General features: G+C 38.1%; 1 protein-coding gene across 1 annotated transcript in view; it reads left to right on the top strand.

Annotated features, from left to right (window-relative positions):
• Positions 1-23679, top strand: part of SRFBP1 (serum response factor binding protein 1) — an 87271-nt gene extending 63592 nt beyond the window's left edge. Inside the window, exons 5-8 of the mRNA XM_076361743.1 lie at positions 16058-16139; positions 17125-17869; positions 18294-18331; positions 19063-23679. Coding sequence (XP_076217858.1) covers positions 16058-16139; positions 17125-17869; positions 18294-18331; positions 19063-19250 — 1053 coding nt within the window. The 3' untranslated portion in view covers positions 19251-23679. The remainder of the gene's footprint in view (positions 1-16057; positions 16140-17124; positions 17870-18293; positions 18332-19062) is intronic.
• Positions 23680-23994: the final 315 nt, after the last annotated feature.

The following is a 23994-nucleotide window of genomic DNA, read 5'->3' as shown; positions in this document are numbered from 1 at the left end:
TACAGGAGGCTTGGTTCATTGGTGGTGTGCTCCAGCACACCAAAGTTATAAATCGGAAGCTGATCCTAAAAATGCTGTTCATGACAAGCAGGAAACTGACTTGGGAACTGACAAAGGTCTTAACTGTTATCTTCAACTTATTGCTAACATAGTTTTAAGGTAACTTAGATAGGTTAAGATAGGCAGGATAGATAGGTTAATATGTGTTAATATTTTTCCGGTATTAGAGATATTATATGTATCATCTGTGCTGTTTCTCCAGAAAAGGGGACATTGGTCCACCTGTGAACACTTTCATCATAACTGCAGTTGCTTTTGTTGCCTTTGCACTAGTGCTAACAGATATTGACTGTTACTGACTTACTTATTGTAGCATCTCGTTTAGTTTTTCTTCCAGTAAGTCTTTGGTATATAGAACATGAGAAAAAAAACCCTTGTGTTTTAAACACTGACAGTATTCTGCTCCAGCATAATGGAACTCTCTACTACAAGAAACGATCTGGAGTGCTATCTTGCCTTAAGTCAAAACACTACTTATTTTTTCTAAATAATAAAGTCTATGTGCTTCAAAATTCACCAACTTTCAGATTGGGGGGGTGGGGAATTGAAACTGAAACTGCAAAGAACTATTGTATTTTTCTTTGAGTGAAGAATAGGGTATTAGTATATGTTATTGTCAGAGCTTTAATTGAGCACACGCTTCTGACTTGCAGAAATACCAACAAATATTCACAGGTGATAAATACATCCTCTATTATTTGCTCCCAGATACAGTCTTCACATAACCTTAGTAGTATGGTTTTCCTTTTTTCGCACTAAGCTCTAATCTGTGGTCCTTGAGAAGAGCACCACCTTTTCCTACTAAGTCCTGTATTTTCACCTGTTACTCCAATTCTGTCGTGTTTGAATCATGCAGATGCTTGTCTGCAAAGAGGATTCTGCACAGCAAATTTTAAGTTGCTTGTGATCTTCAAAGTTTGTTGGGGCCATGCCACATCCCTCTGAGTCTCAAGATTACTGAAAAGCTTGCCACAATTTCTAAGTGTGTTGAGAAATTTCTTCTAGAGCAGAAATGTAAGCCATTACTAGCTCTTAGAAGACTTTTTTTGCTAATGTAAGGCCTGGTGAGCTTGTTCTGGATTGCTTCATGTAGAAGAACGAACTTTGTCTTGTTTGGAATTTAAAAGGAATTCAAAGGCTTTAGAAACAGGATCTCGGGCAGCTCATGGACGGTCATAGAGAGACGTGCCAGGATTTGACTGAGTAGCCTGATGCACAGTATGATTTTGATCATTAGAAGTCTAAGCTGCCTGATGAGGACAGCTGTACTTAACATGATTTTGGAGATATGGCATTAGTGCTGTCTAGCTTCAGGTCCAGATATTTTTAACGGATGCCCAAAGGCTGTTATGCTACAGTCAAAAATTGTGGGCGTTATTTCAGAGGTGAGTGAATTTAGTATCTATGGATCTTTACCTGTATGGCTCAAATGAATTTGGCATTGGGGAACCAGCTAAAATACTAACGGTAATAAGAAAAGGTTTTCTGTGATTTATGAAATGAGAATTCTACTGCTTCACATGTGAGAAGACCCTGTTTCACCTCCCAAACTCCTCTGTGAATTCACTGGATCTCCGGTGTGGGACTAAGGAAGTCCTTGGGCAAGAAGGACATGACAAAGAGGTAGAAAGGTATTTCTGCCCAGGACAGGCAGGAACAAAAAGGATGAAGTTACAGGACTGATTATGTATTACCTTTATTTCTTTCAAAAGAGTGTTTAAATCACATTATCAAAAGAGCGTTTCTCAGATTCATGGCCTGAGATTAGTCTGTTTATCAGTCCACAACCTCTCTCTCATCAGTAACCAAAAAAAGAGCAAGGATAGGATAGTCATACTGTTTGTGTTGGTTCTTCTTTGTAGATTTACACTGAAAACATGTTTCACCCCAATAATCTGTGAAGGGCAATTTATGAAAGGCTACTAACTTTGAGGCATTAATTAACAGTCAGTAAGTAATTCTTTGAAGCATCAGGTCCCCCAGAGTATATCACCAGATGGTAATCTTTGGTTACAAGACATTAACACATACAAGACAAGGTTACACAACCAATGAATGCATAATGTTTATTCTAATGAATACACTTACTTATTAGTGAAATTTTAAACTTGATACTGCTAATACTTTTTAACTGTGTGACAGGGAAAGAAAGGAAGATGTAATTTCTGAATTGAGTAGAACTTTTGATAAAACACATCTTCATCAGAGGAGAAACAGTCATATCAGTATTTTCTAACTTTGAAAAATATAAAGGTTTCTATTTTAGCTGACAATCCTAAATGTACACTTGTGATCTTTGCGTTAATTTATTTTAAAAATGTACTTTCTAGTGGAAAACGTAGAAGAACAAAACCTCTGTATCCTCTGTGCATTTAATCTGAGGAAATGCACTAAATCATAAAAGGGGCCTGATGCAAAGTTTCCTGTGGTTTAATTGAAGACTTTCCATTAACTTCAAAGGCTTTGGATCAAGCACAGAATAGCTGCTGTCTTTCTTTTGGGTTTTGGGGGATTTTTCCACAATGTCCTTCCTTCTCCCTTCCCCACCCCCGCCAGCCCCCCCTGAAGAATTTTACTCACTACAAAAACATTCTGATTAGGATAGATGTTATTATTGATATAAAACTTCTGTTTCTGTTGTTAGTGCCTTTAATAGCAGCACAACTAGATAATTACTTATGTGGATTTTTAACATTCTTTGCTTATGAAAATATTTTGTTTGCAACCCATAAACCATAGGGAGAAGACTACTGTATGTGTCAGTCTTTTGTGTAATACTGATGTGATAGTCCATCAGCTTTGTATAATATGCTTATCATTGATTCTTTGTGCTTTGCTGTTTTGTGGTTTGATTTTGGCAATGTGGGGGCAAATGGCTGGTGTTTTTGAGGGACCCATGAAAAACTTCATTCTCTTTTTTTTAATCTAAATTCTGCTTGTTACACTCTTCTTAAATTAGAAATCGTATATAGACAATCAGAGCATAATTATAAGAAGAATATGTGATAATTTAATAGCTTAATGATCACCTACCTGGACTCTGTTAACAATTTCCATCTCTTCCCCCCCCTTCTTTCTAAGTACCAATTATTGGAAACATTGTTATCAACTTTACTTTTGTTTCAGAATGGATGTATTGCCTTGTATGTACAAAGACATTTCCATTCTCCAACAATGTGTTTATGCTGAGAATAGTAAAAAAATAATACTCCATTTATTTTCCTCCTTGTTAAAATGTTATGTTCCTTTCTTATTTCGGTATGGAAATAAAGGTATTAATTTGCATATCAGATACCAGATATACTTTTCTCTATGTAATAGTTGCATCTGACAACATCTTACATTTTTGGAAACGTGTTGCATTGATTTAATAGTACATTTTCCTGTAACACGGGCTAAAATAATTGCCTTGATGCTGGGAATCAGTGTTGCAGAGTTGAATTCTTTTTGTCCTGAGTATTTTGACTCTGTTTGAATAGAAGTTACAATGAATGTATGAAGCCACTGTTTCCTGAGAATTTTCCATGTCAAACACCAGATGTTAATGTTAAACAGGAATGTCTGTGCTCTTCCTAAGACTACTGATGAAGTGAAGAATTTTGCATTCAGTGATGAATATCACATTCAGGTGTAAATACTTTCTCTGTGTGACTGATTGGTTTTTGTTTTCTTTTCCTGAAGGTTCCTCATCTTCCAAATTTGATCACTTGAACTGCAAGCTGCTTAGCGTGTCTTTTATATATAGTCCTCTATATTTTAGAGCCTAGAATCCATTGCTATGGCTGCAGCTGAAGTTTTATGTCAGTATAAAACTAAGTCTGTCAATTTTTGACAAATCTTTCTCCACTCTTCTCCCACCTACTTCTCCACCCGATTGTCTGTCTGTCTGCTAGCCCAGCCAGTATCAATCCCTTCCCAGGCTTCCAATGGGAGAGTTCAGGCTCCTGTCTGTGCTACGTTCTGTCCATTGCCCTCCCACCTTTGGTTAGCCATTCCTTCCCCCACACGCACTCTTCCCCTTACTTTCTCTGGGCCAATTTGTATATGTCTTCTCCATTAGCCCCTTTGCATTCAAGCTAGGCTGCCACACATGGGCCTCAGCAGGGTCCATTTGAGAGCAAGGAGATAGACTAGACCAAAGTTACCACCATCTTCAACAGCAGAGTAGCAGTTGCAGTGATCTCAGTTTAATTACAGCTTGGATTTTGTCCATATTGGAAAGAATGTTTTTAAAGTTCAGTATTGAAATAAACTAGTAACTTTGGCAGTTTTTCACAGAGATGCTATGTTTATCTCTGACACAAAAAGGCTGTCTCCTGTCAAATTTTAAATTACTAGTCCAGGGACCTTTCTGCCACTCATTTGCATTCCTGTGAAGTTATATTACTTAATTTAGTTGCCTGGCTGAACTGATTGTTCAAGATTATTAAAGTTGTATTCCTGTCCTTAGACAAGGCTCAATCTCAAAAGTGATGTGATTGCTTTTGATTTGAATATGCTCATTTCACTTATTTGGTGTGTCAGACCAGAATGTGGGCAGGCATATTGTTATCAATAAAGCTCAGAGGGAATCAATCACATTTTTGTAAGAGATATTTAGCTTGGATCATCTACGTAAATCAGACACAGTAAACACACTTGCAAGAGCATAAATGAACAAAAAAGTGGGTGGGGAAGAGCAGTGTTTTTAAGCTCAGATATGGCTGTGGTAGTGGTGATGTGATGCATGGTGCTTCACATGCACATGGCTGTGTTTTTTGAGTCCCAGAAAAATTTGTATCACAGCACTAATGAAAGACAAGCAGCTCTCAACTCTCATTCCTATTTTAAATGAATATTTAAGTGACATGTATAAATATCTTACTGGATATGAGCTGTCATGGGAACAACAGAGGAAAATGTTAGAAGTGGTCTTTTTTTTATGCTTTCCTTGAAGAAGATGCAGAAAAAAATGTAGCATAACAAGAGGTTCTCAAGGTATGGTTCTCAACCAGTTTGGCTTTTTTTTTTTTTTTTTTTTTTAAATAAAGGAAGGCCAAGTTACTGATGTCCAGGATCTCCTTGGTATCCTTCTCCAAAATATCATTCAGGCTTGCATACAATGCCCAAGAGGCAGGCAGAGGTCCATAATCTCAATGCATGGATGAGATTATGGTATAGAAAGGAGAGATTTAGGTGTTTGGGGAACGTTTGGGGCAAGAGGAAGCTGAGTAGGAAAGATGAGCTGCATCATAATCAAAATTGTGCCAGGCTGCTGGCACTGAAAATTTTAAAGGTCATAAAGGAATACTTAAACTAAAAGCAGGGGGAAGACAATATGCATGGAGGAACATCTGATTCACAATGACATGACCAACAAGGGGGCATGTGGCTACTTTTCAGGATGTCTCATAAAGGCCAAGGAGGGAACAGCTTGATCCAATAAATAATGAAGGTAAATCAGGCTGCCTACAGTGCCAGTTGACTGGCACCGCCAATACTAAGCTACAGAGAAAGAGTGTAAATTATGAATGCTTCTATACCAATCCTTGAACCAAAAAAACTAATGGGGGAAACTAGAATACCTGACATAACACCATCACAGATATAGTAGGTATCATCCTTCCACCAGGTCTTCAAGATAATTAATGAAAGGTACCATCTTTACAGGGATAATGGGGTTGGATATATGTGCATGAGAGTGGTGCTGTGTTGTGAAGCACTGTATTTTAAGTCTAACAGCACAAGTGTATTACAGGAAAAGAGAAGTACTAAGAAGCCTTTTGAATGAAGTTCCAACTGTCATAAAAGTGTGGTACTAGTAATGTGCTACAGCCTCCAGTCAGAATGATGATGGTGAACAGAAAATGTTAAATGAGATTAGAGAAGGTACAAATTTAGGACAGATATTAATAGTGAGAGTTTTCAGTTACCCTTAATTCATTTGGGTACTAAAGAGAGGATCTTCGAATTGCATCCTTCATGTATCCATAGGGAAAGTAATCAGTTTATAAAGTTGATCCACATGAAGGGGCAGGGAGAAGGATATGCTCAACCAAATGAGAAAGCAAAATGTTTTCCCTGTCTTGCCATCTATCTATCTGCTAATGCTCTAAGTATTTGGTACCCATTGAACAATTTAAACCAAGGTTACTGGAGGTGGTTTTAAAAGCATTAACTTCCAACAGGGTTTTTTTGTGTGAGAAACCCAAGATCAGTGTACCACGGAGGGAAGGGTGGCCATAGTTCATTACCTCTTGATCTTGTTTTGAGAAACACCATAGAGTTGGCACAGAAGATAAGTGCAAGGAGAGAGAATGTAAGGCAGAACACACATGAGTTGGAATCTTTCATTATTTTGGTTGCTTAGAGAACTTAAAAGTGTTAAGATGTCTTTAATATTATATAAACAATTGTAATCACTTATGTTAAAGACTGACAGCTACTCACACATTACTAACTGGAAAAGCTCTTTCTGTGTATATGCTTTGTAGTGTGACTCAGAATTGCATTACAAAATCAGAAAAAAATAAATCTCACATTCCTGATATTTCTAAAAATGAAAAACAGCTGCTGCTGTCTTTTGCACTTTTTATTTTTATAAATGAAACTCTATCGGTTTTTCATTATATATCATATAAAAATAAAGTACAAAACCATTTCAGTTCCTTTCCCCCTTTCTTATCCAGATCAGTTTTTAAAGTGCTGCAACTCAGAATTAAGAAATCAAGATTTATAAAAATAAAAACTAAAAAAAAGAAGTTACGGAATTAGGAGGGCTCTTTCAGCTCAATATGAAGCCCATCAGTCTGTTAACACTGGAAGATTAGATGAAAAGTGCTGGAGGCACTATTGCTTGAACTTTTTAAAACTTAACTGTAAAAGGAGAAAAATTAGATGTTACTGAATTATTGGAATTCTGTTTAAAGAAAAATCTCATCTATTGGGAAGTCAATGAATGTAGCTGCTAAGACCGGCTACATTAAAGTTACAGCTTGGTAAAATGAGAGCATAAGTTTACAGCATATTGCCCCTCTATGGCAAGATTACTAGGTAAGAGAAAGTATGGGAAATGTGAGGTAACTAGTCACTTAGTGAAAGTGTAACAGCATTAAATTTAAAGGGTGATGGTCTCATTTTTCTTGGGTTTGGAATATAAATAACTGCATGACTATTGAAATGGTTGAGTAATTACACATTAGGAAAATTCTGCATGCCAGAGTTCAGTAATAATAATGTAATGGCCTAGAAGATGCCTGAGAGCCTCTAAGCATAAAGGTGACTGTCCTGTGTGCCATATGGTGAAATACCTGCAATAAAATATGAACATCCAGGATTTCCATTTATTTTACATCCATCATCTGCTGATATGCTCGAGTAATATCAGGGCTTCCATATATATCTGACATGTGTTTATCATTAGAGTAAGTTTCAAATGCATATACTCCCTCAATAGATTTAATGATGGAAAATCTACATTTTGGTGCCAAAGGACTGGTATGTTTATCTCAGATGTTTTAATAGTTTTTCAGTGAACAGAATTTTTATTTCCATTGTCTTTTTCAGAAAGTGGCTGAAAAACATATAGATTAAAAGAAATCTGTTTTCAATTGTGCACAAAAATTGCAATGTGGTATGCCAAGAAATTCTGTCTTGTTTTGAATAGCATATTATAACATGGCCTACCCCTGCTTAGTGTGTGAAGCGTTCATGAAGTCTTTAAGTTGTCTATGCCTCCAAATCCCTGGCTCTCATATTTAGTTCCTTCAGCAGTGCTCTGAACATAAATACATCTCTCCTGAGAGTTTTGTCTGAAGACATCAACCTGACAATACTTCAGTTATATATAGGTGTGTACCCTGGTGGTAACACTTGTAAATGTGAAGGTCTGAGCAAGACAGGGTTTGTTGGCAGGGATAAATCTTTTACCTTTACGTTATAAATTATCTGAAATATACCTGATTAAATTGGAGCTTGTTTTTCAAATGTTAGCTAGTTTTGAAGCTTTGTGTCTGTTGTAAATTTGAAGATCTGAACTATGTCTTTCTCTGTTATAAACTGTCTTTCATATGTGCTTATACATATGGTGCTGTATCGGGCTGCATCTGACAAGTGATAATTTGAGGTTTGAGCATCTGTTTTACAGTGAAATATTGTAAGGATGTCTCAAGATTACATCCTGAAAGTTCAGTACAATTTTGTCACCAAATTGACTTCATAAGGAGCCTGGTGGATATCTCAATTCTGAACCTTCTCAGGTTCATCCAAGGCAGAATACTGGGAACTTCTTAGTCCATTAAATAGTTTTAGTAATGTGGAGCTCATCCCTCTATCTCACCAATTTATTTGCTACCGTCTGCTTCCACTCAGTCTTTGGACATGCCCATGATGCACAGCTGGATCTTGGGAGCTCAGACGCATTCAGGTCGTAGTGAACTCAGACAGTTCTGTTTCCTGCTCGGCTTGCAGCACTGCCTGAGTGTTGTTCATCTACTTTGTGTTTCTGCCTTGTTTTCTATAACAAATAAGTATAAGTAATCCATTTTTTAAATTTTGCTTTCCCAAATAGTGGTTGTTTCAAATTTCCTTTTGAGATTGGCCAGTTTAACTCCCTGTTCAGAGTTAATAAACAACTGCCTATTTTGAGTCTCTAGACCCTCATTCTAGATGGCCAGTTACGAGCAAATGATCTGTCAACTTCGCTTTTCTGCAAAAGTTAGTTGTGGTTTCAGATCTGATATAAAGTGGTTGTCAAACTAATTTATATATGACCTTTCCTCCAAATTTCATTATGTTCTCTGAAGAAGTCTATGTGAATTTTGTGGCAAAGACCTTTCTCTTTGTATTGTTCACAGCTACTGCCTGTTATCCGAGATGCATTTTGTTTCTATTTGCCCTGAAGCACATTTTTTGCTTCAGGGTTTCTATTTCATCATATTTTGCTTTCCAGTTTACTTTCTCAATATGATTGTCTTTTGCCTGATTTGGGTTGGGGGGGGGTTGTGGGGTGTTTTTGTATTGTGGTTTTGGGGGGGTTTTTTAAGTGGCATCTATTTTACTGTGGTGTGTGCCAAATTTTTTATTCAGTTTGGCAAGATGCATGTATTTTATAGTGATATAGTGCCTCAACTGTTCAAATGTCAAAATAAACGAAATGCATATATTTTATACAAAGCTATATATAAAAAGCAAAAACATGTAGCCTTTATACTGTTAAGTTTTATGTATTTGATTTTACATTGCTATAAGTCAGAACTGTACATATTTTATACTGGTTAATTGTACTGGATGTCCAATTCAAATTATGTAATATTTTTACATTACAGATATTTCTTAATAATTTTTTTAGAATCTAATACGGGGAGTACTCTCTTCACAACTGCGTTCCACTGGGAATTTGTCCACATCATAGACACATTTGTCCATAGCATAAAGTAATGTTCAGCATGCTTCTAGGTTTTCTCAAAGGCCAGCAGAGGTTTCAGTGTTGATAGGCACAACAAGTTAGACCACCACAACTGTGTGGGGGAGTGGGCACAGTCCTCTTTCATAACTTTAAGAAGTTAACTTTTTTTTTCTTAAAAAGTGTGTGCATTGTTTGTGTGGGATGCCAAACTGAGAGGATTATAGACACATATTCTTACTAGCCCTGGAAGAAGTGAAGAGAATAATAAACAAGAAGCTAAGGGGGACTTCAGGTTTACTTGTGTATCTTGATGTTTTGTAAGAAATTGTTCAATTTTTCTTCTGTTGTTCTACTACAAGACATTATTCTGCTGACGTTTTTTCTGAAAGTCTTTAGATCTGTTAGGACATACCTTTTAGCTTCAATTGGAAATTTTTCATCAGTCTGTTTGAAAAATTGTATATAGTCCAATAAAAAAAAATCTGTTGAAACCGGCATCATTTCCTGAGATACATACAGAAGTAATTGCTGTAAGAACTTCTCACCTGTCTTGCTATTAAGCTTGTATAGCTACTTCTTCATAACACCTGTACTGTCATTTTGATGTTACATGGAAAATTGGGAAAGCTTGAGTAAAAGTTGATTATAAATCTGACAGGTTTTGGCTGTCCATTTCCAGTGCACGGTCTGAAGCATTTAGTGCTGATGTTTCTCTCCTTTGAATACTATGGGATTACTCTCCATTAGTTCTGTGTTTGGGAGAACCACTTTCTTTTAAATTCTTGCCAAATCCAACAGACACCTGTTTACTGCATTCCCTAGTTGATCCATCTTCCTATTATCAAGGGGAGTGTATTGGGTTTGCATGGCAAGGTTTTGGTAGCAGGGTGGGTGGGGGGAAGGCTACAGGGGTGGCTCCTGTGAGAAGCTGCTAACAGCTTTCCCCATGCCTGATAAAGCCAATGCCAGCTGGCTCCAAGGCGAACCCACCGCTGGCCAAGGCTGAACCCATCAGTGGCGGTGGTAGCACTTCGTGGGATAACATATTTAAGAAGGGGAAAAAACTGCTGTGCCACAGCAGCTGGGAGAGAGGAGTGAGAATATGTGAGAGAAATAACTCTGCAGACACCAAGGGCAGTGAAGAAGGAGGGGGAGGAGGTGCTCCAGGCGCTGGAGCAGAGATTCCCCTGCAGCCCGTGGTGAAGACCATGGTGAGGCAGGCTGTCCCCCTGCAGCCCATGGAGGTCCATGGTGGAGCAGGCATCCGCCTGCAGCCCACAGAGGACCCCATGCCAGAGTAGGTGGATGCACCTGAAGGAGGCTGTGACCCTGTGGGAAGGCCACATTGGAGCAGGCTCCTAGCAGGACTTGTCACCCTGTGGAGAGGAGCCCACGCTGGAGCAGGTTTGCTGGCAGGACTTGTGACCCCGTGGGGGACCCATGCCAGAGTAGTCTGTTCCTGAAGGACTGCACCCCATGGAAGGCACCACCCACGCTGGAGCAGTTGATGAAGAACTGCAGCCCGTGCAAAGGACTCACGTTGGAGAAGTTCGTGGAGGACTGTCTCCCGTGGGAGGGACCCCATGCTGGAGCAGGGGAAGAGTGTGAGGAGTCCTCCCCCTGAGGAGGAAGGAGCGGCAGAGACAGCGTGCCCTTGTCCAGCTGAGGAGGGGGAGTGATAGAGCGGCTTTGGTGGGCACCTGGTTTCCAGCCAGGGTCAAAGCACCACAGTCAACAAACAATCTCTTACTGTCAGGAGCTCAGAGACAACAATGCTGCCACGAGTGATGCCAAAAACCAATTGCCTCTCATACCAAAATCTTCACCATGTCTGATGGCCACAAATCACATACTGTATGTCTTACAGACATAAAGGAAGAGGGAGAACTAGCACCATTTAACAGTCAGAAAGTAACTTTTCTCAAGGGTCTTATTCCAAAGCAGTATGAGGTCATGAGATGGACTTGGGTGGCAGCCATGATCTGGCACCTTCAGCCACCCTGTGACTCCACATTAACCACATCTGCTATTATGAAGGACAGCTGTAACTAGTTAGAGTTCTGGGAAGAACGTGTGGATTAACAGGTTTTCTGAGGGGTTTTTTTTAGTAGAGAGACAGCTCTTCTCCTAAGCTGCTACAAAGGGTATTGCAATGACATCTTGTTTTGGCCCACAATTGGGGATTTTTTTTTTTTAATGCTTACCCTGGTTAGCATTATCTCTGCCATTTTTTTGCTTAAAATCAGGCTGTTGTTACACTCCACATTAAACTGCACTTCCAGTTAGTTTAGAAACTTGAGTATCACATGCTTCAAGGTTATTTTTTATGTCATGGCTTTTGCAATGTACTGCATACTTGTCAGTGGGGTTTCTGACTGTCTCCCTTTGAATGTCATTATTTTAAATAACTGAGGGATGATCTGAAGTGACAGATACAGGGCCACCAAGCGTTACCAGTTCGGTAGCACTGTCCTTTGACCCAGCTGAAATTCTAGTAGTAGTCTTTGTAGTAGTATACTCTTCTAGTAGCAGTCTTGTTTCTGGTGAGACCTGTAGCAAGACAATCCCCTTTTGTACAAAAGTAAATTGAAGAATAGAAGTATGACCTCTTTCTTTCCTATTATTGATTCTAATTACAGCAGAGAGGGTACGAACAAAAATTAGACTTGAACAGGAAGAGTAATCAGAATGAAGCGATGGTCAGAAGTCTTCATTTCATATTCCCAAGTTAGTCCCAGGTTTCTGCCCTTTAATTCTTCCTGAAGCTCTGTGGTCTCAAGCATGCTAACAAGGTATCCCTTTCAACTCCTGCAATCCCATCTGTCCCAAAGCCCTGAGACACTCAGCTTCTCATTCTCACTTTATCACCTGCATTGTATGAAGCAGGTACTACCCACACAACTTCTGCCTGATGTTTTTTTTTAACCCAGTGCTGCCAGCTCTCAGAGCCATTCCATACTTTTTCTGACCCCTATTCCAGCCCATCTCAAAACTTGCATTGTGAATCTGTTTTTATCTTAGCAAGCTTGTAATGTCCATTCTTTTCCCAATCATTGCCACGTTGTACAAAGTTTGTCTCCCTTATGTGGGGGATGCATGTGTTTGCACATGTGTAAGTTACACAACTGCGGCTTTATAATGCTATAATGACAAGTTATGTTTTGAGGTTTGTGCATCTGTGTGCACATCTACCATTCAGGATGAAGAACGCTTGTTTATACAGTTTGTGTTTCTTTTCAAGAGATTTGAAAATACAGAGATTGCTGCAGTTAATTCAGTTAAATGTCTGCATGGAGTTTAATGAAACCTATCAGTGATGCTAGACAGACATCTTCAATACTATATGCAGAAATAACGCATCACTTACCAAGATAAAAAGTTTGAGGAGGCTCTGACTTTCAGGTGGTTCTGCATGTAGCTTACAACTTCTCACTGAAAAGTGTGACCATACACTGCTCAGTTGCTTGCTTCACTTTGCAGCGGCTTAGTTGCACGCTGAATGAGGGAGAGTGTTCCTATGGAAAGCACTAGGACATTCTTGCATGAAAAAATGAATAGTGCAAAATAATACAAGAAGTAGCAGGAACATGTGAGAATAAATGTGTACAATTCCAGTATCTGCATAATTAAACATACTGGGGGCAGGAGGATGGGAAAAGGGTGTTCTTGCTGTGAATACAGTTGACGTTTTTCTGTTAAGTTTTATTTTCTGCCAAGGTTTTATATACTGGAAGATACTTGAGGAAAAATAAATTGAGCATTGGATGTGCCAAAAAAAACAGAAAAATGGGAAATTTTAAAGAATGTGAATGTCATATTGTATGTTTGTTGGCTGCTGTCTATCAGTGTGAGTAGTGTTTGTGAAGTATTTTGCTATAAGGAAAAAATGTGGTTATTCCATACGGATTGGCATGTATATGCTTAAACCCTTTCTATAAATATTTGAATTAAAGGACACCAGATGTTGCACAGAAGCTGCTGCTGCTTTCTGAACTTCATGGTATATTCTTTCAAAACCCACAGGAAGTAGCTGAGGGAAAAAGTGTATTAATTAAGTTCAGAAATAGATTTTCCAGCTATAGAAAAATCTCCAAAGAAAATAGCGTTTGATCTTCAGAAATGTGAGCTTGCTGTCCCAGGAATCTGGTGGCAGCATGCAGCACTGTCACATGGGGCTCAAAATTCAGATTTCAAGTTCTCAGAGCTGGGCTAGCCTGAAAGTAAGCCAGACTGTGGCCTTTGGAAATGGACCCATCTTTTGACCCGTCTCCTCTGGCCAGTGTTCATAGTTCTGTAGACAGTCTACAGGGAAAACATTTTTCCAGTTTTTCTTGACCTGAAGAAATAATTTTGTAATAGCAGAGACTTGAAGAGAAAGGAAAGTACTAGAATTCCCAGATGCTCTGCACTTCAGACATGAAATATGAGCGGACAACCCAGAGTATATTTTGTAAGCTCTAGAACTATGGCAAAAGAAATATAAATGGGATTTGCTTTGTATTGCTTGAGGAACAAGATTTATGTTTTGCAAACCAATTAACTGTTTCTGCATTTAGAAGTACTGGCTCTGCTGCAGTTGCAGTGTCGTCTTCTGCTCTGTTTCCTTCAGACCAAAGCACTGGAAGTGACTCTCCTGCACTAGTAGTTGGCATGAAACGTCCATCTGTCTTTATGCAGCGAATACATAACTGTTTATACTAAGTGACATAATTCTCCTAGAAGAAAATGTACATACAAACAAGTAAGATTCCCCACTGAGCACTCATGTCAAGCAAATCAGAAACTTCAAACATGCATTGCTGATGTACTAGGTAGTGTTTGTCGTGGTTTGACCCCAGCCAGCAACTAAGCACCCAGCAGCTGCTTACTCACCTCACCCCCATAGGATGGGGATAGCATCAGAAGAGCGAAAGTGAGAAAAACTCATGGCTTGAGACCAAGACAGTAGCTCAATAAGTGAAGCAAAGCTGTATGTGCAAGCAAAGGAGAATAAGGAATTTTTTCACTACTTCCCATCAGCGGGCAGATGTTTAGACACATCCTGGAAAGCAGGGCTTCATGTCACGTAACGGTTACTTGGGAAGACAAATGCCATAACCGCAAACATACCCCCCCTTCCTTTTCCTTTCCTTGAGCTTTTATTGCTGAGCACTTGATACGGAATGGAATAGCCTTTTGGTCAGTTTGGATCAGCTGTCCCAGGTGTGTTTCCTTCCCAACCTCTTGCCCACCTCCTGCCTGCTTGTTGGGAGGGCAGAGTGAGAAACAGAGATGGCCTCGATGCTGGGCGAGCACTGCTCAGCAATAACTAAAACATTGGTGTGTTACCAGCTCTAAAATGTTTTAGTCACAAATCCAAAGCACAGCATCTTGGCTGCTATGAAGAAAGTTAACTCCATCCCAGGGCAGAGCCAGTACAATCTCCACCCCTTATTCCCTACTATTTACACACTCTTGACTTGGGCTCCATCTGTTGCGGTGGTTGCTCAGGACAGGAGAGGCAGCATGTTGTGTTGAGTTGTTGGGCACCAAAACCAGCTCAAGCTGGGTCACGGGGCACTTGCCCGACTCTTTACGAGGCTCATCATCTATTCGTTTGGGTGGCTTCTGCTGTAGTACTTCCTGTAGCATACAGCTCAAATCGCAGGTAGCAAAAATTTAAACATATATCCATTACAGTACCACTAGGAGGAAGGGAGGAAGGTGTGTCTTTTCTCCTCTTTCCCAAAGAACTCCACTGCAGGCTTTAAGAAATCTTCCTGCTAAATTTGTGTTTTACAAGCCTGTTACACCCACTTTCCCTCCCTTAAAAAAAAAGAAGACAAAGCTGCCTTTGGAAAAGTGTCAGATACCTCTCATTTTGTTCTTCAAGCAGAGTGATGACAAGAACCTGAACATGAGGTAGCTTTTACAATGTGTCGTACCTGTGACTTCTAATATATAAAAGAGGAAGTCAGAAATGGAAGCAATTCCTACTTTTCCCCTTTTTCTGCAAATTAAAGCATGAAGATCATATTTGTTCTTCGAATCAGTATACAGAGTTCCAGTACTCTACCACATCAAATTCAAGGTTGTTTGTCCTTAAGTTCAGGTTAGACCTTGCCTCTCAACCACATTTAATGTATATTCCTTCAATTCCTGCTGTGTCATTTTGCCTACTTTTATGGCATCCATACTGTGCTTCTTGCAAGCTGCTGTATTCCTTCATGCAGAATGCCTTCTACCATTATGTTGTTCTTTTTTCAGGAGGTTCATGAATTTGCTTTGCACATGTAAGAAACAGTGAATGTAAAATCAGCATGTTAGCTCTGAAAGATGTCTGGTATGCTTTAAAAAAAAAAATCATGTTATCCCTATTCAGTACCTGAGAAATAGCAGATTTACATGTCTGTTACGTTTCTGTCAGTGTTTGGGCAGTCAGATTCTTCCTCATTTAGAATGACAGTAATACAGGAAAAATTAATATTCAAATATTATAGTGTCATAAGCTTTTCCTCTTGTTCAGTTAATAGCCCAGAATCACATTGGTATGCATTGTAGCGTAACTGATACAGACCTGTGTAAGTATTCACCATTCTATTGACTTCATGCCTTTGAATTTATTTTGTATAGCCAAATTGTACTGCAACTGAGCGAGCCATTGCAAGACTTGCAACACATCCCATCTTGAAACCCAGATTTGTTGAACTTAAAGGTATGAAATATTATATTATATTATATTATATTATATTATATTATATTATATTAACTTGTTTATGACTTCAGTAGTTTACTGGTGTGTTACCTTGTTCCTGTACATTCCTGACATGAACAACCAGTACAAAAAGAAAAGTAAAAAACTGAAAAGCTCCTGTAATTGCCTTAAGTAGCTGCAGTGAACCAAGTGTCACAAGCTTGTAGTCAGTTATATTGGTTGAAATGGGCTTGTATGTGATAGTATGCTATATGACATTTAAGATATAGAGCGTAGGACAAACAGGGCTCATAATGGGAACTCTAAAAATCAAATGGATGTAATGGAGTATCTCTAAATTAAATAGGACTGAACTGGCAATGAGCACAACAACATGCAGATACAAAGGCAAAAGGAGCATTACAGCTGGGTTTCCAAAGGCAGCTAAAAGGTTGTGCAAATAACTCCCTTAAACTTCCCTGGAAACTGTCCCCAGTATCCTTAGGGAATCTTTCCTCATTCTTTAGGCTGTATCCTGTTCTCTTTAAACTCAAATTTTCTAACTAAAACTGATGTTAAAAAGGGTCAAGTCCTAGTAATAATGTCACAAAGTCACTTTGTTAATAACAGAGCATGTCAAATACCCATTTAATTATATCTGAGCAATTTACTATTTGTTTGCAGTTTTTACACACAAAGTAATGCCCTAAATGAACATGATTATCAGCTGTAGATTATTTTCTGAAAGAGAAGTTCACAGTTAAACCCAAGTTTAACAGCGTATTCAGTTGGTAATAATTTCAAGTTCTTTTCCTCACTTTTGTTGATGCTGTACTCTAAGGTATTTCTTGCCCTATGTGTTCAGTAGATGATTGGTAAAGACATTCAAAATACGCTTACTCAATACAACATATTTAACTTACAAAAATGTTTTATTGTATTAAAATAACTTATGTAGACTCATGTGTAGCTGCAACAAAAGATTTTTCTTCTGGCCCTTGTATAGCTGCTGTAACAGCTTTTAAGGATGCAAGAAAGAACCCAGCCAAAGCCACTCCTTCAAAAAAGGCTAAGTCAGAAGAACAGCCTAAATCAGCGCAACATTTCAATAGTGATTTGGATGACCAAGCTCCTAAACTAGCTCAAAAACAGCAAGGATGTGAACACAAAACAAAAATGAGTATGAAAATAGAAACTGACGGGGTGGCTGAGGAACTTTGTGAGAGTGAATCTGAGCAGAAAACTGTGGAAATGAAGAAAGCATGTGCTCCAGAAGAATCTTCATTTCAGGCAGTAGAAATGCAAGCCGTCACTCAGAATAAAACAGGAAAGAAACTTGGCTATCAAAAAAGGAAAGAAAATATGAGCATGAACAAATTAAATGCAATAAAAGAAAGAAATAATGATGATCGTGACCAGGAACATCCTAATGAAGAGGAGTACTTTGATGATAGTACTGAAGAGAGGTTTTATAACCAGTCATCAGATTCTGACAGTGACAGCAATGATGATTTCTTCATTGGCAAAGTAAAAAGAAAGAAAAAGATAGCAGCAGTTACTGATTTTTCTTCAGCAAAAGAAAAGGATAGACTTCAGAAAAACATAGTGAAGAAAGAAAAGAACACAGTGCCTAGAACAGCGCAAGATTTGATCATGGAGGAAGGAAAGCCACATGCAAAAGCAAGCAAGCTAGAATCAATGTTCTGCAGTTCTTTGTCTACCTCTAATCAGAAATCTCAAAACAGAAGAAGGTAAACCTTCTCCCCTTGTTATGTTCTCCATTCCCTCCCTCCTTCCCAGTAATGGAAATTGTTGTGATTTTTAGTAGCCCTTACCAAATAAGGAGAATTTCAGCCAATTACAGCTTAGAACATTTTCACATAAGCTACTCTGCAGTCTTCTTGCGCTTTCTTGACACTTACGCATTTTTCATACTCACATTAGCACTGACATATACCTAGGATTCCTAACTAGACCTGCATCCAAATTAAATCACTACTGAATACTTCTATTTTTACTTCTTTATTAACAAAGAGGAAACAATATATAAGGGGTTTGCACATTATGCTTGAAAAGTCATTGCACGGGTGTTTTGGTGATGACGATTCTTGATTCACAGGTGTTTGCTATCTTACAAGTTTCTGGAAAAATCTTAAATTCTCTTTTTACTTTTAGAAATACTGAAGACCAGCCTCTCAAAAATGGAAGAACAGGTATGTATTACTTAACCTGTAAATAGGTAAAGTTATAAGAGTAAAACGATCTTGAGATTTTGTTGCCTCTGCAGTCTAATCATGATAGGCTGGTTTTTGCTTCATTTCAATTTTGTGGCACATATTTTAACATTTGTTGTTAAAATGGTCAAATTGGTGAGCTTTCATTTTAATCTGTGGATATGGTTTGCTACTTCCTATTTTTTAATATTAGAAATACTTGAAGTAGGGTTTACACAGGAAAGTACTTTTGCATCTGTCTTCATGTTGAGCAGTTAGTGTTACCTGTGCACAGGTAAAGGTGTCAGATTATGATATTTAACAAGTCATTTATCTCATGAGTAATTCCTTCAATATTTGATTCCACTTATAGTATATGGTTCCATTTTGGAATTCATTGCATCAAGGATATAATTTCAGTCATATTGAGTTACATTGTGTAATATCTCATTGGTTTATTGTGAAGAAAAAAGTTGAGACTGTGCTGAATATTTGTCTATGCAAATTTTGAATGTGATCAGTAATAATAAATCTTAACTATCTGTGGTCTACCAAGTCACAATTTACTGGGCTACAAGACAAGGAAATCTTGCTGTGAACATTCAGATGAATGTGTTCCCCATGGCTCATTAAGAAATTCTTGAAAATATCTGCAAACCCAAGGTAGTTTTAGCATATTTTTATGAAGGTTCATGATGTAGTTAATGTTTTATTTTGTACTTCTTGCGCAGCTCTTCTTAAAAAGGAACCACAGCTCAAGAAGCAACCATTTGCAAAAGCTGCAGGTATTAAATGCAACAATAAGAAAGCATGTTTGGAGCAGCCTCTTCATCCATCGTGGGAAGCAAGCAAGAGACGCCGGGAACAAATGTCTCAAATTACAGCATTCCAAGGGAAAAAGATTAAATTTGATGACTAGACTATATGTAAATTGACGTTTTAAAAAAAGATTATTGCAGATTTGCATCCCGTGGTACTTTCTTACAAAGTAACAACTGCTGTTTGAACATTTTTGTTGTACCGTCCTTATCCTTTGCAACCTATAAAATAGCAACTGCTAGAACTTACCATCTGTTAATAATGAAGATTGCTTCATTTATTCAATGTGCTGTCTGTTGACTAATGTATGGTCATATGGTGTTGGTTCCTAAGTCCCATTACGTAGTGCCACCATTTATGAAATACACTCTGACGTGAATGAATGGTTTTTAAGAACATCCTTTGTGCCCTGTAGGAATAGTACAGATTCTTTGGAACTTTTTTTTTGTGTAAAAATGTACTTTAAACTATATGAGGACTTGGATGTCAAAAGAGAGGGGAAAATACAAAATATTGAGGTGATAATCCTAGCACTATATTATCAAATACATTTCAACTGAGAAAAGTAAGAGATTCTTAAACTTGAACAGACCTAACGAATTCATTAATGTATCAGATAGCTGGAAAAGCTGATCAGTAGTATGCATGACATGAAAATTTCTGGAAGGCAATAAAATATTGGCCTGTTAAATTGTGAACTCTGTCCTTTGATTATACTGCCCATTTGAAGAACTGAAAGAGTGTCTTTAATACTATGTCCTGGTGGATATATCTGGGTGCTCCAACATGTCTGTCTTGCACTTTCTGAAAGAATGCTGAAAAACTGAAATATCTTTGTACACTAAGAAACCTTTGACTTTTAAGTGCCATTCTGAGTTTGGGAGTTCATTTGATTGGGATATGAGATAAAATCTTCATTGTATTTTTCTTTAAGGACTTTTCCTACTGCTTAATTGAAACAAGTTCTGAACTTGTAATTAATCTTTAATAGTGTTGTTCATTTAAATATAGTTCTCTTTCATAATCTTGTATCTTTCATAATCAAATTAATTCCAAAACTTGGTAAATGACTGCACTGGGTATAAGATAATACACTGTACAATTCATGTCACATTTTGTAATGCCTACGGATAGCCCTGCATCAGACCAAAGGTCCATCTAGCCTAGTACCTTCAACAGTAGTCAAAAAGGGATGCTTTTAAGCATAGGGATAGAAGAAGCACACAGTGATAACGTCCAACTTCCAACTCATTGAGCTTCCAGTTTTGTAGCTCAGGGACATCTTGTGATACTTTAGCTTATTGTGTTTAATAATCCTCAATGGATTTCTTTTCTGCAGATTTGTCTGCTCTTAAATCCATGTAAACTTGTGGAATCTGTAATCCCTTAAGGTGTAGAAGTCCTTCCTACATATTATGTTCTTATGAAAAACAATCTTTTTCTATGTCTCAGCAAAGATGGCCAGCAACTTCCAGGGCTGCATTAGAAAGAGTGTTGCCAGCAGGACGAGAGAGGTGACCCTTGCCCTGTACTCAGCACTGGTGAGGCCACATCTGAAGTGCTGGGTCCAGTTCTGGACTCCCCAGTACACGAGGGACAAGGACAGACTGGAATGAGTCCAGCAAAGGGTGACTGAGATGATTAAGGGCTTGAAGTATATGACATATGAGTAGAGACTAAGAGAGCTGGGACTGTTCAGGAGAAGAGAAGGCTCGGGGGGATCTTGTCAATGTGTATAAATACGGGTGGGTGGGAGGCAGGGTAAAGAAGATTGAGCCAGACCTTTCTCAGTGCTATCGAGTGGACAAGAGGCGATGGGCACAAACTGAAATACAAGAAATTCTGCTTAAACAGTAAAAATCTTTTTCACTGTGAGGGTGATGGACCACTGGCACAGGTGCCCAGAAAGATTGTGGAGTCTCCATCCTTGGAGATACTCCGAACCTGACTGGACACAGTCCTGGGTAATGGTCTCAAGGTGACCCTGCGTGGACAGTGGGTTTGAACTAAATGATATCCAGAGGTCTCTTCCTACCTCATCTACTCCTTGTGATTTTGTATACTTAGGACTGAGTCAAGCAATGACTCCCTAACCATCAGCAGCTCCACAGGGGAGTTACTGGGTGTGTCTAACACATGTAGTCACTGTGTAATACCTCAGTGTGTTCCACTTGGGATGACATTAGAGTCAAATGGCAGGAACACGTTTAGGTTTTTTATGGTATGGCCACCTCTCTCTCTCTCCTCTGCAGACTTTTTTATCTTAATATTTATAGCCCCGCAATTTCTGCCCATTCTCCCATCCTGTGTTAAGTTCTTGAAGGCTAAACGTTCTGGTTGGTCCATTTTGTATTATTATCTAGGCATGTCTCTGCCCCACTTGGTTAGGCTTTCTTTTCTGGATCCTAAACAAATATCAGGATATGTGGTATTATCTTTCTGAATGGCATTGCCACTCAGAGGAACTAGAAATTCAAATAACCTTCCATTTCCCAGTGTTTTTTGTTGTTGTTATTTTCACTGTACCATATGGAACATCATTTAAGGCCAGAAGATCAAAATAAAACATGGAAACATGTTTACTGTGGTTTTGTGAGGAAGGATCATATTTTGTAGAAAAAGCCAAGCGTTTACTTCCTACATACAAACTTTTTAAGTTTTCCAGATGCAAATGCTAATCCTTAATGCTTTAAATAAATAAGTAAATAAATCCTAGCCGAATGCTACAGCCAAACAAATGTTTGGTATGTGACTTCTCTGGTTCCAATAAAAGGCAAGAAAAATTTCTTTTGGTAGATGTCATCAGCTATAATACAGTTTTTCATGGGCAGCTTATCTTTCTTTTAGCAGATGAGCACCCTATTTTAAGAGTTGAAATCACATTAAAGACCAAAAAATCAAAGATTGCAAATAGTTTGGGGGAAAAAAAAAAAAAGGCTCTTTAAGGAGCTTATGTTCTAAAGTGGTTTTCTGCATGTGCTTAGAGATCTAGGAGCATTGGTTTATCTTGGCATTTGAGCAAGTTTCTTACTCCATTCTTACAGATGTAATTTGTGGCCATAGAATTCTTCCTGAAGGAAGCCTGACTTATCAAAACATCTCTTTTTTAATCTTCAGAAACACTTCTGGGCTCTTACTTTAAAGAAAAGAAAAAAGATAACATACACTGAACATGAATGAGAGAAGAGAGATTAGGTTACTGGCATTGCTTCATATTTTAATGGGCTATTACTACTTTTAGTAGTGCTCAGTGACTCACCTGGATCACAGCCTTAATGCACTATACAAACGAGTAGTGCTGTTTGGGACTCGATAATATTTTTTATGTGCAACTGGGAAATTTTTTTGTGAACTGATAAACCCAATGAACTTGCCTGGAGGTTGTTGATAAAGTTTAGAACATTTTCTCCTTATTATAACAACATAACATTTTCAGTATATACATGATTTTAACATAACTTGTATCTGTAATACTGTTTAGACAGAGATCTCTCACAAAGTATTACCAATTTTTTTTTAGTCATACGGCAAGTTATTTAATTCTGTGATGATTAGATTTAAAAACCCTGAGAACCATGCTTTCAAGTTCAGTACTATACCATAGAAGAAATGTTCTCAGTCAGGGTGCATACAGTCAGATACTACTAGACTGCTTCAGGTGCACAATTTTTTTACTTCAGACTTACTGACAAAACAACCTCAGATTTTTCAGTATCTTTTAAGAGAGTCAATATTAGTTTAAATGTGTAAAAAAGAAAGACTGGTGTACAAATTGATAGCACTAATTTGAAGATTTCCAAACAGGCATAAATATTTCTCTCATCAGTTTTTATGGACTGTTTAGATCAGGAGAAGTAGGTCTTGAACGAAAATTCAGTTACAGCAGTACTTTCTTAACCGGAAGTGTTGTGTTGCTTTCTAATTGTAGACTGGTGATGGATCATTTTGCGATACTGGGCAGGTGATCTAATGTGAAAATGAGATAGTAGAATAGCAGGTAGAAGATACTTGGAAACTAGGAGATGGTTTATTTTCAAGAAATTTGAATATACTTTCTGCAATAATTGTATGCATTTTTGACTGCATTTTTGTATTTGCATGGATCTTGATCCACACCGAGTTCTGTGCTCTAGGGATAGCACTTCTGGGAATTCTCAGTTTGAAGCTCATAGCTCTAATTTGTAGTAGCATAGGAATAATTTTGTTAAATAAATTATAGAAACATCACAACATTGTTTATATCTGAAATAATTCTACATTTATTTTATGTATTTTAAAAGATACTATATCGGTTTTGTCTCCATTTACTCAAAGCCAAGAGTGCCATTAGTTATTTAAGTGTTTGACAGCCTTTTACTAGAGTGAACATTCCAAAGTTTTTAACCATGCTTTTCTGTATTAATCCCTCAGTGAAGGGACAAGAGATGCTTCACAATTCAGCCTATTTCATCGGTTTACCATACAGATTGAAGAGGCAGCAGGATGTTGGTCTGTACTTGGAGAATGTAAATAAAAAGGGATAAAATGTTTTTGGAGTAACTGAGTGTTAAATGTGTTAGTCAATTTTCTAGAGTACATAGACTTTCTACCATGGACTGCTCAAATGTTCTTTCCATGAAAGTAAAGTTTTTGGAGCAGAAATTCTGAAAGTGGTTTCTAAGTTCCTGTTTCTACAGAGACAGCCAATATGGCAAGGAAATCTTGTATCCAGATGAACCATACGTCATCCTGTTATGCCTTCACATGTTAAGCCTTTGTGTAGTGTGAGAGGTAATTCATCATGCCTTGCAACTTTTTCTTGTTTCTAACTTGTGACATATTTTCTGAGACCATGTCAGCATGAC

Source organism: Aptenodytes patagonicus, chromosome Z (assembly GCF_965638725.1).
Source record: "Aptenodytes patagonicus chromosome Z, bAptPat1.pri.cur, whole genome shotgun sequence".
In the NCBI taxonomy this organism is placed as follows: domain Eukaryota; kingdom Metazoa; phylum Chordata; class Aves; order Sphenisciformes; family Spheniscidae; genus Aptenodytes; species Aptenodytes patagonicus.
Note: the sequence above shows the minus strand (reverse complement) of the source record. Positions and strands in the feature narration are given on the sequence as shown.